General features: G+C 39.6%; 1 protein-coding gene across 17 annotated transcripts in view; it reads left to right on the forward strand.

Annotated features, from left to right (window-relative positions):
• The window catches only part of ptprk (protein tyrosine phosphatase receptor type K), a 111,139-nt gene extending 93,577 nt beyond the window's left edge, over nt 1-17,562 (forward strand). For 5 of the 17 annotated variants that reach the window (XM_061706968.1, XM_061706972.1, XM_061706973.1 and 2 more), the window contains 17 exons: nt 3,060-3,247; nt 3,706-3,793; nt 5,028-5,173; nt 7,498-7,515; nt 8,730-8,766; nt 8,861-8,958; nt 9,163-9,279; nt 9,616-9,770; nt 10,047-10,182; nt 10,905-11,054; nt 11,303-11,476; nt 12,216-12,233; nt 12,812-12,943; nt 13,151-13,276; nt 13,389-13,552; nt 13,810-13,945; nt 14,417-17,562. In XM_061706968.1, the coding sequence (XP_061562952.1) occupies nt 3,060-3,247; nt 3,706-3,793; nt 5,028-5,173; nt 7,498-7,515; nt 8,730-8,766; nt 8,861-8,958; nt 9,163-9,279; nt 9,616-9,770; nt 10,047-10,182; nt 10,905-11,054; nt 11,303-11,476; nt 12,216-12,233; nt 12,812-12,943; nt 13,151-13,276; nt 13,389-13,552; nt 13,810-13,945; nt 14,417-14,470 (1,937 nt within the window). In that variant the 3' untranslated portion in view covers nt 14,471-17,562. The remainder of the gene's footprint in view (nt 1-3,059; nt 3,248-3,705; nt 3,794-5,027; nt 5,174-7,497; nt 7,516-8,729; nt 8,767-8,860; nt 8,959-9,162; nt 9,280-9,615; nt 9,771-10,046; nt 10,183-10,904; nt 11,055-11,302; nt 11,477-12,215; nt 12,234-12,811; nt 12,944-13,150; nt 13,277-13,388; nt 13,553-13,809; nt 13,946-14,416) is intronic. The other 12 variants (XM_061706976.1, XM_061706979.1, XM_061706982.1 and 9 more) reach the window with 6 other exon arrangements.
• Nucleotides 17,563-18,276: the final 714 nt, after the last annotated feature.

Genomic DNA, 18,276 nt, shown 5'->3' on the forward strand with positions numbered 1-18,276 from the left:
AAAGCCCTTGTGCTTGTTGTTTTGGCCTGTATGTCCCTGTGAGTCATTACATAGTTAGCAGTTTTGAGTAAAAGTGTCCATAACTGTGGCTGTGGGACAAAGTCAGAGTCTCTATTACATTCTGAATTGTCTGTAATGCACTTTAACTGCTGACAGTTAAGTTTGTGTAACTGATAAATTGGATAATAGATCATTTCTGTATTGTAACACCATCCTTTACCTCCAGTGAGACATGTCAAATGTCTTTGTAATATTCTCACCAACCGAGGTCTATAAAATACTTAAAGGTATTGTGACATGAAAAACAAATTTTTCTTGATTTTTTGTGTTTTGTTGGGTGTCTAGACATCAATTACACCCAAAAAACAACAAACTTTTAACATTCAGTGTATTGTGTGCTTTCTGGGATTTTCCGCATAACTGTGCAAAAACGGCGCATGTGGTTTGGTGGCGGATCGTTACGTAACGATCCGCTAAATCACCGCCCCCTCCACCCAGCTCCCTGCCTCCGCTCCTCTCCAGCGCACCATAAAGGCTGATTTATGGTTCCGCGTTACACCGACGCAGAGCCTACGGCGTAAGGTTACGCGGCGACGCGCACCATACGCTGAACCCTACGGCGTAAGCTCTGCGTCGATTTAACGCGGAACCATAAATGAGGCTTAACAAGGAGCTGTTTAGAGCCTCTTTTGTTCTAATCACCGGAGGAAAACTGCTAAGAAGACCCGCGGCCACTGACTGGACTTAAGATAAGGGGACAGTGCTGCTTGCATGCCTTTATTTTTATGATTGTTTGCTGTGGTTCGCCCTCCTGCTTTTCCGTGCATGCTTCGCCTGTCGCTCTCGGCTTCCGACGCCGCTGTGAGCGTATGGCTGGAGGAGGAGGAGGTTTGGAGGAGGAGCGGAGCAATGATTGACAGGAAAGGGGGGAAAGGAAGCATTTTTCACGGCGCAAAAAAACACTGTAATAAAAAGCCAGGAAAAGAGTACTAGAGTGAAGTTTTTCTTGTTACACTCTTTTAGACACATTTGAGGGATGTTGGCCAAGACTTTTAATAGTGTTAAAAGCATGTTAAAAATGATGTCACAATACCTTTAAGTATATTTAAAGTGTAAAACTGAAAACTTTGGGATTCTTAGATGGCTATTGCCATCTTATATACTGTATGGTTTTAAGGACACCAGCAGCCAAGCCCTTCATCTGTCATCCTGTCATCTTGTTCAGTCACTCCCAATTGCATTTGTGGTTTCTGTTTCGTTGTGGGAGTTATTGATATTCACAGTAATTACCATCTTTCTCCCTCAGAGATCTCATTATATCCACAGTTTTGCTTTGGTTCAAGGCGTGCCATTTGCCCCCCCCCCCCCCCCCCCCCCCCCCCAAAAAAAAAAAGCAAAAATTGAGAATTAAAAGAAGGATGATATGACACATTGCTGTCGTGGATTAAATCTGTGCCTCCTGCTTTGTGTCACTGGCAGAAACGTTTCTGCTCAGATGATGTAGAAGTGTGGTTGAGTATCCACCATCTGTGTTAGAAAGCTGCAGCTTTTTCTAAGTTTGATGTTTCTCTAGCTCCAGTCTTACACTGCGCTGTGTTTATTTTTGGCTTAGTTTAGTGTTGACAGTGTGGGCATGATGTGAATTTCTATCATAACCTTAAGGGCCCCATAACCACAATGCCACCAAACCATGTTAATTAACAGTTGCCTGGCCTCTAATGTGGACTGAAGGCTGCAGTTACAATCTGTCTTGGCCAATCATTTCACACTGGAGTAAGAAGTAGCAGGAAGTAGCAAATTATAGATGCAGTGTCGGGTCAAGTTTACTGTTAATTGGCCTGACGAGGGTTTAACAAACCTTTAACAATCTTTAATGAGCTAACATGTCCTCAGAGCAGAGAGAAGCATCAGATGGATGAAATAGGAAGTGTCAGTTGTTAAACAGTGGTGATGATGAAATTAGTTATTTGTGCTGCAACTTTTAGTTACTTCATCATACAACCTGTAAGCCTGACCATAATTAACTGGCAGAAATGTTCACCAATTAATTCTTCAATAATATTTTACACTCTATTAATGAAATACTTAACATATACAAAAGCTTTCAAAAAGAATATTACACTAATAATGTGTAAACATAAGTAACCAATAAACTATCATCTGTCTTTCCTGTTACAGATGATTACTAATTTCTGTTCTGAATTATTTAATTTATCCTCATACCTAAAGATTTTAGGCTATTTGAAAATAATCTTTGAAACGTTTGTGTGCCGTGGCAGTTGATGTGGAAGGTTAAGAATCAAATAAACAGTTTGCAGTGTATAATTCCACTAGATGGCACTGTGGTGGTCTTCAGGTACAGTCTTTTGAAGTCGAAGAAACAAGGTGCAAGTTACTGAGTTCCAACAGTGAAATTGGATATTACAACCACCCATTCTTTAGACAATAAATAACAAAAAAAGCTGAAAAGAAGCACCAAACCACATGGACCACACAATTATGAGGGAAGCAGGTTAAAGTAAAATGTTTTGTCTCTATTGATGCTCTTTTTTTTTTGGGGGGGGGGGGGGGTCATTTGTCTGTATCATCCATTGTGTATAAATCTATGATCTCCTCATAAATGGATCAAATTTGATTTGTTAATCTGAAGTTCATATTTATAAGAGCTGCCTAGAGTTTGACTTAACCTTGCTGCTGTTTTCCTTTTATGCTGCTTAACTTGCAGTTCCAATCACAGGTGAGTAAAAATTACAAACACAGAACTGTTTGTTTAAGGAAACTGTTTGTTATGGAAATATAAAAGATGCTCTTACAACATTTAGAAGTCCTCAAGAACTGGATTCTTACAAAACATCAGACCTATCAGTGCATCATTCTTCATACTGGGCACCATTTATCCCTATAGTTTGAAGATCATCATATACAGTAACGATAAAATCTGAATGAACCAGTGTATAGTGGAAAAAATATCCAGAGTTAATGATCATTTATCAAATCAAGAAAGCAATGAATTTGACATATGAGTAACTAATCTGTTCAGATGTTTGCTCCTCTCGTAGATGAGAACCACAGCGCCTCTGCTGCAGAGAACAGCAGGCTTCTGGATGTTCCTCGCTATCACTGTGAAGGAACCGAGTCTCCTTATCAGACAGGACAGCTGCACCCGGCCATCAGAGTGGCCGACCTCCTGCAGCACATCAACCTCATGAAAACATCTGACAGCTACGGCTTCAAGGAGGAATATGAAGTGAGATTGTTATTATCAGCCACTTGATTGGTATTATTGTTATTATTGTTCATGTAAAGGTACTGCTGCAAGTGTTCTGACCTTGAAAATAACATTGACAGGAACATTTCAGACCCTACATTGAGAAAGTCGAGAAGAACAACATAAACATATGACTGTGAAATTCAGTGATGCTCTATTCAACATTTTCACTTAAGATGGAAAGAATGAAATGATAGTTAAATCACAACTTAATGTGAGGACACTGGCCAGCCTAATGACTAAACAGTTCAAGAGCCACAAACCCTTTTTATGGTCCTCTTGTTTTAGTATCTAATAAGAGTCACCCACATGCTCATGTACCAGTTGAATAAAACCAGCAGAGCAAGGAGAGATGTTAATCAGGGGTGATATTTAAAAGTCTTCATGAGCTGTGTTGTTTCTACTGTATATGATTTTCTCTGTTGTTGTTCATGCAGAGCTTCTTCGAGGGCCAGTCGGCCTCCTGGGATGTGGCCAAGAAAGAGCAGAATCGCACTAAAAACCGCTATGGGAACATTATAGCATGTAAGCACAATTCACAGTTCACATCAAGGGGAAAATAAAAACGAATAAAGTCAGGCGAGATCTTGATAATAAGCCAGTGATAACTGAATACAAAGCCCACTGAATTAAAGGGACTTAAAGGTGTAGAATCGGGACGAGGCCCAAGGAACCAAATGATTGGATTTGTGACTTAAGTGAGACTCTGCAAGCGGCTGTTCCAAAGTCACTGACCAAAAACAGCAAAGGTTTTAGCTTTACTTTCAAGTCTGCACCTTGTATCTCATAACTGGATCTCAGAGTAATGACATTAAATAAAATTCTAAAATGATCTTAAACCGTAGGAACAACAAGGTAGAAAAGCAATGATGCATTCTTGGAACAAAATAGTATAAACTATGTGATGTATTATGGATGATCTTAAAGGGTAATTTGATCTACGTAATTGGGATTGCGTGGGTATTGATTCATCAAATTGACTGATAAACAAACAGCTTCGACATTTTTCCAAATGTTGCTGAGTTTTCCAAATGATACTAAGAGTAAACAGATTTTGTTCTACAGTTAAACTCACCAAACTGAAAACTGAAACTGAAATCACCTAAAATGGTGACTCAAATTCTCCATAATTCTGGTCCTGGAAATAAAATTATAAAGAGCTTGAGTAGAGGACCACTGGACTTGCTTTAGAGGCTTTGCTGACTAACCAAGGGCTCAATTGTACATCCACAGGCTTTAAGTTCTGTCTTGATGTTTTTGAGTGTTGTTTCTTCTTCCTCGTGCTGATGGTGCAAGGTTCTAATGACCAACAGTTTATGTTCAAATAAGACTGTACCTTATCCTTGGGGTGTCAAAAACAACCTAAACAGTAGGTCTGTGTGTGTCAATTTCCAGTGTACCGTAGTGTTGACACCTCCCATCCTCTTCATTGTGCAGCGTAATCCTGAAGGGGTCAATCGGTCATTTTGCACTTGATATTGCTGTCCACTTGATGTGTTTGGTGAAAGCCTCTAAATCTAGAGAAACAATGAAAGACAAGAATGAACAGCCCGACGATAGCCTGTTAGAACTAAAATTCTAACTTTCCAGGATTATCCAAACTGTTGACTATTGTAAATCAGTCAGGAAATAGATCAGCTTTGTAAGATGATCGAAAGTGGTGGATGTACATTTACACCCAAACAATGCATTGCCAATGTAAAAAGATCTCTCTTTCTATTTCTGATGTTCTTTCCAACATGATTTTCCATTTCTTTAGATGATCATTCAAGGGTTATTCTGCAGCCCACAGAAGACGACCCTTCCTCCGACTACATCAATGCCAACTACATCGATGTAAGTGGAAACGCATCGAATGCTACTATTGGCTCCCAACGAAACCAACGAAACCACACTCCCTCGCTCGTATGTCAGGCCTCTATACCTTTATTGCGTCTACCAGTCATCCATTAATTCATATTATGCATCCAGCCATACCAAAACCATGTCACACATTAGTTTCATGTATATTTCTGAGGTGTTAAGCATGTTGCATTCCAGGTCTTTTTCCATCAATTCGTCCATCCATTCTGTGCTTGTTGATTTCTGTTAATATGATCAAAATGAGCCTCCTTTTGTGCAGATTTTTTTACATATGTGTTAAGTAGTTCACACTTTAATACCTAAATGCAAGGGATGCAAAACACTCCACACAGTCAAGTAAGTGATTGGCCAAGATATAGGGGGAGCATATGAGTAAAAAGTAAAGAACAAAGATCCCTGGACAAGATTTTTAAATGGATAAGAAAATTGCCAGATTAATTTTGAAAGTATCCAACAACAATACTCAGCTTCTTCCTGCAAACCTCCATCAAAAACCCACACTTCCAGAAACATGTCTCCAGATGACCTGGACACATGGACGTAGACTTTACATTGACTAGTTTAGGTTATTTTCTCACATATTTGACTGCACTGCAGTGTACCATAGTACATGACAACATAGACTACAACTTTGTGCATTGCTTGTGCTTTTTATCTGTAATGGATAAACAAACTATTTTTCAATGTTCTTTGCAGAAAGCAATTTTTCAGGTCTTATTTTCATGTTTTGAGTGACAAAGCATCAAACCATCTGAACCATCTATAATATGCGTAAAGGTAAAAGGACAATTACTTGTCCAAAAGAAATGCATCCACCGTGGCATTGGTCTTCTGTCTTTTTTTCCCTCCGTTATTGAGTAGGAGCTTTTTTCAACACACTTTTGGATGTGTTTGTTATGCCAATGCAACGTCTGACAGCTAGCGGCAGCTCCACCTCTAGTTGCTTGCCTAGAACACAGGCCACATGCATTGGATATACTATTAAAGACTAAAAAACCAGCAGAACGTAAGCTTGATTTGTTCAAAAAGGCCAACAAATCATTTCCCTTGACTCCAGTAAAATAATGAATTGTTTTTTTTACAGTGCACCTAGCAACAACAGATGTTAAAAACAAAATCCTTTATTAATTCCTGAAAACATTAAAATGATTTGAACAATTAACAAGAAAAAATGCTTCTTGAACTGATCACCTACTCCACTTTCAATAAACAAATTTTTGAATTTTAGAGTGCTGATCAGCAGATAGTCTTGCCACTGAACAGAGCCAGGCTTCTGTTTTCCAGTTGTCATATTTATATTAAATATTTTTAATTATTGTTTAAGATATAAAAAATTGTGGGCGGTGAGGACGTGTTCATTTCCCCATCCCCAGCAGCCACACCCTGGGTGGGGTTGGGGAAAGGGCCTTTCTGTGTGGAGTTTGCATGTTCTCCTCGTGTTCCCTTGGGTAGCTAATGGGAGCTACCCTCACAAAAACACACAGCAGTCCTGGGCTATACATGCCCCCTCTGGCCAGCCGGGGAGCCAGATGGGGTGGGGAGGATCTGGCCGGAATAACGTGATCCTTCAACGCGCTACGTCCGGCCAGAGAAACCCCACCCTGTTTGATAAAAAGAAGCGGCCCGTCACTCCTCAGGTTAAGGAGGAGACTTGAGCTCAATGCAGGACCTCCCGGGGCTGGCAGAGGGAGAGCAGTGCCCAGGATTGACTTAGGTAGGAGCACTGGGGTGAAAAAATCTTATTTTAAATTCCCAACCTGTTTCCAGGATTCATTTTAGTCCAGTCACTTTTTGACTGGTCGTCTCAAACTGCGTAGCTTTCTCAAGTTATTTTCCATCATCTTTGTCTCATGACATATGACTCATTGCTCAACCTCATCAACATCTCTTCATCCAATCATTCATCCTTTCAGCTTCTTGCATCTCTCTTCTCACCTCATGACATCTGCATGTGAGTCATTCTCGCTGTGCTATTGTAATGCTTTTATGCTTCCAGCATGCATTTCTATATTATTTATAATCATTTAAACAATTTCATGCATGCAGACACTCACATGAAGGTAGAGTTAGAATGAGTAGATTGGACACTCCTTTTTCTGGTACCAATGAGATAATATTTGCAAACATGGTACCCAAAAGTGTACAATATGAAGCTGATTCAAGTTCAGAAAGGATGAACAGCCTTCAGGGAGTGTCCTTCCTATTCAGTCTAACTTGGAGTTTTTAATCATTTTTTTCTGCATGTTTTTGGTTAATCTCCCATTATGTCAGCACAGCTTTTCTTTTTTCTGATTGACACTCACTGACATTGTTGTGCTTTCTTTCTTTCCTCCACTTGTTCTTTCTGCCTGTGGCTTGGGCTGTAGATTTGGCTGTACAGGGATGTAAGTATCACTGTAGATTTTTTTTCATTCACCCCCCAAACTTTTTTACTTACACATTGAATCATATCACAGTCCTCATGTGCATCAAGTGATGATGCACAACATGGAGCTGCTTGGGCCTCTGCTGCATGAAATGTTTCACTTCATCTTGCCGTCCCTGTACTTAATTTGTTTTTTGTTGTTTTTTTTTTTTTTCTTATTGCTAATACCACTGGAGCACATCTGAAGATACCATATTATTTTCAGGTGTGCACCAGTGGGGACTTGTCCATTAAAGCAGCTTTGAGTAGGGGAGGTTTTAGGTCAGGATGTGATTTTAAAACCAAAAGTAGTGCATACTGTGTACAGGTGCATATACCGTATATACTGTATGTAATAGGACAAGTCATTGTCGTGATTTTAAGATTTAGTTTGTCAGTATTAGAACTTGATTAGATATTAGATTGAAACATTTTACATTTTAATCAATAACAAAGTATTGGTCAGTATTTCATAAGCTGCATACATTTGTATGTTCAATTCTCCTTGAAGACTAACTCCAGTTGTCACACTGATGAAGTAAGGAAACGGAATGAGGGTAAAGTAGGATGAGGTTTTTAGTGTGTGCTATACTTAATTGAAATAATTATTTATCTTTATTGTGATCTTTGTGTCAATTTCTTCTTCCCGAATGCTTTAGAAATCTTCATTACTGGGTTTGCTGTGAGTGTAGAAAGTCCCAGACACCTGTGGCTTGTTAATGGTTCATATTCAGACTCTTGTTAAACTCTTGTAAACTGTTGATGGGCACAGTTCTGTGAAAACAGATGCTGATGTCAGAAACTTGTGGAGAGGTTATCTCAAATTATATCAACAACATAAAAAGGCTTTTTCAAAACATCATATGCACTAATACATCCCTCAGAATGAGCGATAACAAATCATCATTGTATCAAAATATGTTTATTTTATTGTAAGGCAAGGGAAGTTTATTTGTATAGCACATTTTATGTACAAAGCAATTCAAAGTACTTTACATAGAACATACAGTAGGATGGAAAAGAAAGAGTAAAAGTACATTGCAGGTAAAAGCAAAATGACGGTGGTCTTGAAAAGACCTTTACATTTTTGTACTGTTTACAGTTTCAAGCCGTGTTTTTTTTTTTAAATCACACTGGAAAATGCTACATACATTTTCAGTGCATACTTAATGACTGAGGTATTGTTTTTTTCAGGGGTACCAGAGACCAAGTCACTACATCGCCACTCAGGGTAAGATACAGCTGACAAATACTGAGAAAACACACATGCTTATTGTTGTATTCAAGAAGATTATAGATAAGAGGTACTGTATGTCTGACTCCAGGTCCTGTTCATGAGACGGTATATGATTTCTGGAGGATGGTGTGGCAGGAACAGTCGGCCTGCATCGTCATGGTTACCAATCTGGTGGAGGTGGGAAGGGTAAGTTGCTCGTTTTCTGTTCTCTGTCCTCTGTGGCTCAAATCAATGATATCCCAATGCTTAGCTGTGTGTTTTACACACCGAATAGTGGAACTTTACAAGAGTTTTACAGTTGGCATCAGTGGGAACCCCAACATATTATTCTTTTAATATGATGGTATTCGCTAATCATTTCCTGTGACTCTGGACTTTGGTTTTTACCAGGTTAAGTGCTACAAGTATTGGCCGGATGATGCTGAGGTGTATGGAGACTTCAAGGTGACATTTGTGGAGGTTGAACCCCTGGCTGAATATGTGGTTCGCACATTTACTCTGGAGAGGGTGAGTTATAGAGTTTTATCTTTTGTACGTGGTATTTCATATCTATTCATGCTCTCTTATTTGCATTTAGTCTCATTGAAACTAATTTAGACCTATAAGTATCCTTTCAATTAATGTTTTCAGAAAATTGCTTTTGTATTACTACTCCAATGAAATATTCTGGCTTTCGGCTTACAGGTTAAAGGTGCAGTTGTTGTGTCCTCTTTCCTTTTACTTCTCTAAGCTCTATGAGAAAAACTCATAAATAACCTCGAAGTTTATGAACATGTGGAATAAAATGTAAACGTGACATTTTTCTTGAAGTGTTAATTACAGATGTTGTCTGTGTTCACTCAGCGTGGTTTCAACGAGGTTCGGGAGGTCAAGCAGTTCCACTTCACGGGCTGGCCTGATCATGGAGTTCCATATCATGCCACCGGACTACTGTCCTTCATCCGCAGAGTTAAAATCTCCAATCCACCCTCTGCTGGGCCGATTGTGGTCCACTGCAGGTACGGACATGCAAATACTTGCAGATTACCTGTACTATCTCGAACAATCACAAAAACAGATCATTGCAATTGGAGTCCCTTGACCAAAGAAACAGAGGAAATATTGGGCTTCAGATCAGTCACATTTTGGTTAGTCGATGCCACTGTTACATGTACAGTACAACTTATTGCAGCAGCTTTAAATGATACTGGGATGTAGCAGAGGTTCACTACATGTGTCAACTGTCTTTTTCAGTTACTTATTGTATGTCTGTCTGTCTGTCTCCCTCTCTGCAGCGCTGGGGCCGGACGCACAGGTTGCTTCATCGTCATTGACATCATGCTGGACATGGCAGAGAGAGAAGGAGTGGTCGACATCTACAACTGTGTGAAGGCTCTTCGCTCCAGGAGGATCAACATGGTACAGACTGAGGTGACTGCATTACCCATCCTCCATCTGCATCCTCATCTTAGAATAGACAGAATAATCTCTCACTTTGAGACCTAGTCAGCAGCATGGTGCAGGAAGAGGTGACTATCTTGTTTGTAGTCAGTTATTCACCATCCACTCATCACCACCTCACCTTGCTGCATTCACATCCCAAACTATGAGCACGTGTTCTGTAAAAATACTGAAAGAAGATATATGAAGGAAGCACATTCATCTCCCACTTCTTCATTGTTTCTACAAGCATCAAAACTGGTTAGGGGATATAAATAAGGCAATCCCTCATGGACTCTGCTTGTCTTTGTAATAATGCCCAGAATTTTCACAAATTAATCACATAACTCGTAAAGATTTCGTGCCAAGTAACAAATCTTTTTTTTTCATCGATCCTGTAACAATGCACAGTCAAGTCAGTCTCTAAATCACCCGTTGCTGTCTGTCTTTTGATACAGTTCAGGCTTCTGTCATTTGCTTGAAAGATCCAAATATAATTTCTAGTACAGACTCAGCAGTGAAGTAAACCATGCCATCCATTTCATCCATGTCTCCATCAGTCTTCACTCACTCAGCATTTGCATTACCATTTTCATTTCAGTTTGTGTTTCATCTGCGCGACAAGTTGTACGTGTTTTATTGTTTGCAAGATCTTTATCTAAGGGTGATACATGTGTACTTGTGTTATAATATGTGTGTTAAATCATAAACAGGAGCAGTATATTTTCATCCATGACGCCATCCTAGAAGCTTGTCTGTGTGGAGAAACAGCCATACCAGTGTGTGAGTTCAAAGCAGCGTTTTATGAGCTGATCCGCATCGACTCCCAAACCAACTCTTCCCACCTGAAGGATGAGTTTCAGGTAAATCTGCCGCTTGGTGCTTTAAAATAACTTCCATTCAGGTGTTCCAAGTATTTACAATAAATTTAGAGACTTTGTTTAAATGTCACAATATATGTTTTTTTGTCCTATGCTAACTTTCTTAATAAACACCAGTTTTTGTTTTCATGAGCACAATTTTCAAGTGTATATTGTTTTTACAGTACCTCTCTATAAGGATATCTCACCTGTACATCCATTTGACATCAAACCGTTCTCTCTTTGTTCAGACATTAAACTCAGTGACTCCTCAGCCTCAACCAGAAGACTGCAGCATTGCGTTGTTGCCAAGAAACCAAGATAAGAACCGCTTTATGGATGGCCTTCCTCCCGATAGATGCCTGCCCTTCCTCATTACAATAGATGGGGAAAGCAGCAACTACATCAACGCCGCTTTGATGGATGTAAGTCAAAAACATGTTAAATGTGCATTCAGGGAGGTTGTGTTATCTTCAACACAAGCCAGAGTAGTTTGGGACATTTTGCACATATGTGTATTATTAGACCAGCAATGGGAATAATTTTAACACAAATTGTGTAAATGCAATACAATGACTAAAAATAATAAATAAATAAATGTGTTGTCCCAAATTGCATAGATGTTGAAAATGATACAAGCTTCTAAGAAAAATGGACTGATTAAAAAACTTGAACATGTGCATATATTTTGTACAGATATACACAAAGATTCCCCTCCCTGTTTGTGTGATGCTGTGTTTGTGGTTTTAGTAGCAGAAGGCTAGAGACAAATCCAGGTTCTCCAAAAGACCACTAGCTTCTCTGGCCGACACCCAAACATGGCTTACATTGGCAACAGCTGACAAAGCCTCAACGTGTTGCCCATGTATGACGGGTCGAAAAGTCACTGAACTGGTAGAAATTTACAATCACCTGGTTATTTTCAGACAGATGAAGATTTTGTCAACAAATATCAGAGATGCTGGAAAAAAAATACCGAGGGGTGGGTTGTAGGTATGGGAGTAGTTTCATGTTAATGTTTTAAACATAAAATGTAACATGGTGTTGGAGGAAACCTGACTTTAGAACAGACTACTATATCTGCTGTAGAAGTGACTGAATTCAGAGTTTTCAGGGTTTACATTTAAAGTTTAGTCTCTTACCTCTGGCCTCTCTCTAACCAAGCTGTCAGAAGAGTTTCAGGTAATGGGATTTTATTTCAAATCTACAGTACTGGATTTGTTTCATGGCTTCAGTGTTGTTCTGCCACCAGTTTCATGTTGAACAAAGTCATTTTAATACACTCTTATCCCAATCACAGCGCCTGACCCACCACTCATTCACACCTCTGTCACATATCTGGCTGCACATTTCCATTCCAGATTTAGTTCAGGCAGTACATTGTGTAAAAAAGGTATTTTCTGTCTCGTGCTTAACTTCACATACATTTTCCATGTGATATTTATAGAAATGTACCTTTCTGACCTCACTGAGTACACATGTAACTGCTCCAGTTCCAGTTAGACGAAGTGTGATGTAGTGTTTAGTCTGTTCTGTATGTTGATGCATGCTCCTGACCCTCTCAGATAAAGCCCACTGCATGATTAAACATCGCTTTTGCTCCGTCATCCCCCACTAATTGTGTCACTTTCCTGTTAGTGTTGTAATGTGTATATGGATGAGAGAAAACAAGAAAGATGTACTGACAAAAACAAAGATTTTGAACACAGCAGGGACTTGAAGAAAAACCTCACATCACCTTTGTTGTCTCTTGTGTGCAGAGCTACCGACAGCCTGCTGCGTTCATTGTTACCCAACACCCGCTCCCCAACACCGTCAAAGACTTTTGGCGTCTAGTTTATGACTATGGATGTACCAGTCTGGTGATGCTGAATGAGATTGACCTGGCGCAGGTAACTCACTTTAAGGGTGTTTTATACTTATGATTACCTTAAGTGATGTTTTCTTGAATGAGCAAAGTCTCCTTGACTTTTCTGAATGTACGTATAGCTAAACTGCTATGGCTTATGATTTTAATTATATAGCTTTTGCTAAATATTCCCATTTGTGATGTTCTTTGCCATATATGTTGATGTAAATATTTCAATTGTCTCTATCAGGGTTGTCCTCAGTACTGGCCGGAGGAGGGTATGCTGCGTTACGGTCCAGTCCAGGTGGAATGTATGTCTTGCTCAATGGACTGTGATGTTATCAGCAGACTCTTCAGAGTGTGCAACCTCACCAGGGTTAGTGCTCTGATTTATCTTATCCAGCCGAGTTGTGGCTTCTGTCTCTGTTTCTGCACCTGTGTTGGATCTCTCCTTCTACCGCAGTAACAGTCCTGTGTTGATCTTTCAGCCTCAGGAAGGTTACCTAATGGTTCGTCAGTTCCAGTACCTGGGATGGGCGGGGCATAGAGAGATCCCCGCCTCCAAACGCTCTTTCCTCAAATTGATCCTTCAAGTTGACCAGTGGCAGCGTGAGGGAGAGGAGGGAGAAGGAAGAACAATAGTGCACTGCTTGTAAGCACACAAAATACACTATTTTATTTTTTCTTTCATAAAATGCTTGGTAACTGGCACCATTTGGTGATAATAAACAAGTGTTGACAGATCAAAGTGGCCCTTTGCTTTTTGGACTTTTTCTCTGGACCTGCTTAACGTTTACTAACATCATGAACTGTTTTTTTAACCGTGTGCCACAATGACATCGAGATGGAAGTAAGGAGAAATAGTTTGAGCTTTCTGTAACATATTTCTGTTTTATTTTGTCTTTGTAGGAACGGCGGTGGGCGTAGTGGTGTTTTGTGTGCCAGCAGCATTGTGTGTGAGATGGCTAAGAGACAGAATGTGGTTGACGTCTTCCACGCTGTGAAGACCTTGAGGAACAGCAAGCCCAACATGGTGGATACTCCGGTGAGTGCACCAATCTCTGGGAATGAGGGAGAGAATTTACTAGACACCCCGATGGTGGAAAGACCTACCAAACTCTGTCCGATCTGCAGGGTCTGTACCTACTTTTAAGAGCAAGCTAAAGACTCAGCTCTTTAAGGAGCATTTCTGCATCTAGTAAACTCCAGCTCTTTGCAGGACTCAGCACTGAGTAGGCTGCATGCATTTATGACAAGATGATGATCTCTTTTTAGACGTAGCTTTGTTGTATAAAGGGACTGTTCTGTAGGGCGGGAAGGGAACAAAAAATAAATAAATAAATAAATAATAATAAATAAATGTGCTTTGGATAAAAGCGTCTGCTAAATGACAGTCGTAGTAGTAGTAGTAGTAGTAGTAGTAGTGGACATGTGAGATACTACAAGCCGTGGTGCTGTGACTAAAATGTGACCATACAAATGGGTTAATTGCATGCGTGTGTCTATTTGCATACAGGAACAGTATCGCTTCTGCTACGACCTGGCACTGGAGTTCATTGAGTCGTCCTAAGCAGAGTGTGGAAGAGGGAGGTGGTGAAGAAGAGGTGAAGAAGAGCTGGGGAACATCTGTACACTTCTCACGTGTTTGATGCTTTGCTTTTGTTTGGTCCTGAAGCCCTTTTTTTGATGGCCTTTCTGTTGAATCCAACATGGACTATAAGTGCAGAGGGCTCCTTTATGCAGTGGACTTTGAACAAGAAATGTGGTGGAGAAGACTGCAGCAGCAGAAGAGGAGAAGTGAATTGTTTTATTCTTTTATGTTTATTGTACAGTTTTTCGAGTGCCAGAGGGCCCTTTTATGTTTTAGGCCCCGATTTAAATGTTAGGCTCTCACCGCAGCCCCCTCCTACAGACTCGTTACTTTGTGCTGCAGTACTCAGTGTGCACTGTAGATGTCTCCCTTCCCTTTGCAATCTGCACTCAGCTTTTGATTTTAAAAAAGGTTTTAAAAAATGCAAGTTATAGCTTTTCAGTGGCCCCACTTTCTGGCTATCATGCTAATCTCAGAGTACTTTAGCTTGCCAGGCATTTCATCATGGCGATGTTTAAATAATTTCAACCACTGCTTTTGTATCAGAAAGGGAAGACTAAAGTTGCAACCGAGCCAGACTCTGTGGACGCTTCTTTTTCTGATCTACACCTCCTTATGTTATTTTTTCCGTTCATTTCAGTGAACAATTGAGCACCATTTTCTAGAAATACTTTACAGATACTTTTATTCCATTTTAAATTAGTCCCACAGAGAGGATTAAAGACGGACAACGGAACAGAGATTTAAGTGTTAAAAACAAATTGATTATCAATATAGGTTTACAAGTTTATTATTTTGTATTTGGTTTTTTCGTATCATGTACTGTTTTATTGGGTAGAAGTTAGAAAGTCTTCTTTTCTACCCCAAATTGTGAAATTGAACACGTTTGATTATAATCATGTTTGTTGCAGGGCTGGGCCCAATGCACTTTCAATTCAGCCAGTTCACAATGGAAAACCTTTCAAAACTCAAAAACACTAAATAAAAATAGAACAAATTTAGGTCAAGACACAAACCTCAACGTTCTGTCCAAAAAGACTGAGGTTTAATCTGATTTCATGAACTAAATCACAGTTTCCATTTAGGACTTGAATGGGATTGGAAGTGAGCTGACCCCAGGCTTCATTTTTATTTCCTTTTGTGCACTGGTGGCCAACATTTTTTGTTTTTGTTTTAATATTATTTTGTAGCTGATGTTTAATCATAAGCCAAAGACTGTGTAAATATGTCTATATAGATAAAGCACATTGTTTGTATTTATTGTTTGTTTACTTGCATTGCTTGTAAGAACAATCATTTTTCATTCCACGTTTACTCGACCACCAGCGTTTCTTAAACTGTTTCGGGACACAAAATGGGCAGTTTTTCCTCTAGAGTCTTGAGGGTATTTGATTTAACGAGCCCATAATGGTTCCCAAGCTTAGAGATTAAAGATTACACTTTCTCAGTTTGGGTCCATAAAAGAAGAGTTTAAGAACCCCTGATTGAAGCTGTATATTGAAGCTTTAGAAGTAGTCTTTCAGTATTTAGGTGGAATCCAGTAATATTGTCTTTGTTTTTCACCTGACAAATCTCCGTGACGTTACTGTGTTGTTTTTTTTTTGTGTACAAGCCCACTGCTCTTTTCATGGTCAGGACAACATCAGTGCATTGATGTGCATAAAGTATTTCGGATAATAGCTCCTATCCCTCTTAACGTCTTAGTCGGGATAAGCTGTTTATCTTCATCCACATATCCTGTTCACCATTATCCCTGAAATCACACCGACTGTGATGAAACAGGCTTAGTGAGTGGAACATGCAGAACTGTGATACAAATACATTTATTGTGCCTAATCATTTGAATTTCTTTGTTCAAACAAGCATTTTAACAGTATCTTTGAGCGCTACAATGCGTTCTCATGGACGATCACTGTTTTGAAAACCTTAAATCATCATTTGTTGTGTTTAATTCATTAGGATGCTTCTTTGTGAGGCTTTATGAGCTTATTGAATTTAAAATACTTCTGTTTGTGCACAAGTTATAGAGACAAAAAAAAAAGAAATAAAATAAAAACTTTATTGTAAATAAAATGTCAGATGCTCTGCCCGGTTGGAGCAGCTTGTAAGGATGTTCTTGTAAGTAAATATCATATCATTTGCGTAAGAGGGCTTGATTGTTGAACTAACAGTAGAGATCTAGTTGATGGATGAAATTTCAGAAAATTTGTTTTGTAATTGATTAATTCCAGACTGTACACCTGGTGAATTTAACATCATAAGAGGTGGTGTTCAAAACGCTTTCAGTTTTTACCAGGTGCATGAGTTTTTCCTCTTATTTTTTTAACTGTTGGTGAAACATCAGTTTTCACATTTATTTCTTCACATTTCTGGTCTGACCTGCAGAAGGGAACAGAAATGCAGAGACCTTGTGTTTATCCAGCTTTATCTTTTCTCCGGTGATGTTGGGGTTTGCCAGTTGTACAAAAGGAACGACCTGTCCAGTCATACCCATTCACCTCAAGTAAATTCTGTCTGGTGAAATTGGTCTGGTACCTCCTCCATTCCCAACCATTTCCTCTGGCACAGAATGTACCTACGTACCTAAGTATTTATTTCAACATAGATGATAAAGAACATAATCTATGTCCATAAATATTTTTGCAGGTGAGTTCATATCAGCTCCAGACCTTGGTCAGGCAGACAGCATGAGTGATGCTTGTGCTTAACGTGCATCCCTCTACTTGGTTCATTCCAGATACACCAACTCGTTCATTTGTCTGCCCAAAGTCAAATCCAGACGAACCAGACTACTTCTTTATATCTAAGAGGAGAAGAATTTGGATGGCTGGTCAGACTCGATTCCAAGGTGTTTACAAAAAGTAAATACAGTATATACAACTCTATTAACTTTAAATTTAATGGGAAAAAAATAACATTCCTCCATCATAAAAATGAAGTTGTGGCCCTGGTGAAGCTGGTGTCTGGACGAGAGGCCAGTCTGAGTACAGAGTTGATATTCATGATTCATAATTATTCCTGTCTGTAATGTTTGGCTTCTTTGCTGTAATAAACCACTTCTTTCACTACAACCTTGGGGTCACTTCATTTTCTTAATCCATCTCACTTTGTGTTGTGTTTGATGCTTCCGCGGTTATTTTATACAAGCTTACCTTAAAGGGGACCTATTATGGCATCTAATACCTATTTTAAACAGGCCTTGAATGTCTTAAAAACAAGCTTTTGATTGTTTTTGCTAAATAAATTAGAAATTCAGCCTCTAAACCATGTCTTTATCTTGCCAGTCTCTAACCTCCTTCTCTATGCTGGATTCTGAGTGGGCGGGGCTATGATGATGAGGCAACTGTGCTGATTGGCTGCCTGAATGACGCGATACACCGCTATGAAAAAATGGCGGAAGCTCCGGCCGGCGGAGTTGTTGTGGGCATGGTTTCACGCATCGCTCCCGCCGTTACGTAACGACAGGAGCAGAATCTGAACGGCTCGTAGAAGCAACATCACACTGGATGGCTCATCCGGGCGGCTGTACAGACACTGCAGAATTTGGTTGCTTTCCTCCTTCTTTGAGTTGGCAGGCTGAGGGGTGTTGAGGAGAGAGTGCTCTCAATTATTTGTCTTTGTTTGGACTCAAGTTGTGTGGTTTCACTCGTTAATTGGTTGAGTTGATTGACAAGACAGGTGCTGTGATTTGTGGGTGTGTTCAATAAATGGCTGCGCATCCACAGCTGACTTCAGTTGTGGATCGAGTGAAACAAAAGACTGTATGAAGTTCTGTTATCTCCGTT

The sequence above is a fragment of the Cololabis saira genome, chromosome 18 (assembly GCF_033807715.1).
Source record: "Cololabis saira isolate AMF1-May2022 chromosome 18, fColSai1.1, whole genome shotgun sequence".
Taxonomy (NCBI): Eukaryota; Metazoa; Chordata; class Actinopteri; order Beloniformes; family Belonidae; genus Cololabis; species Cololabis saira.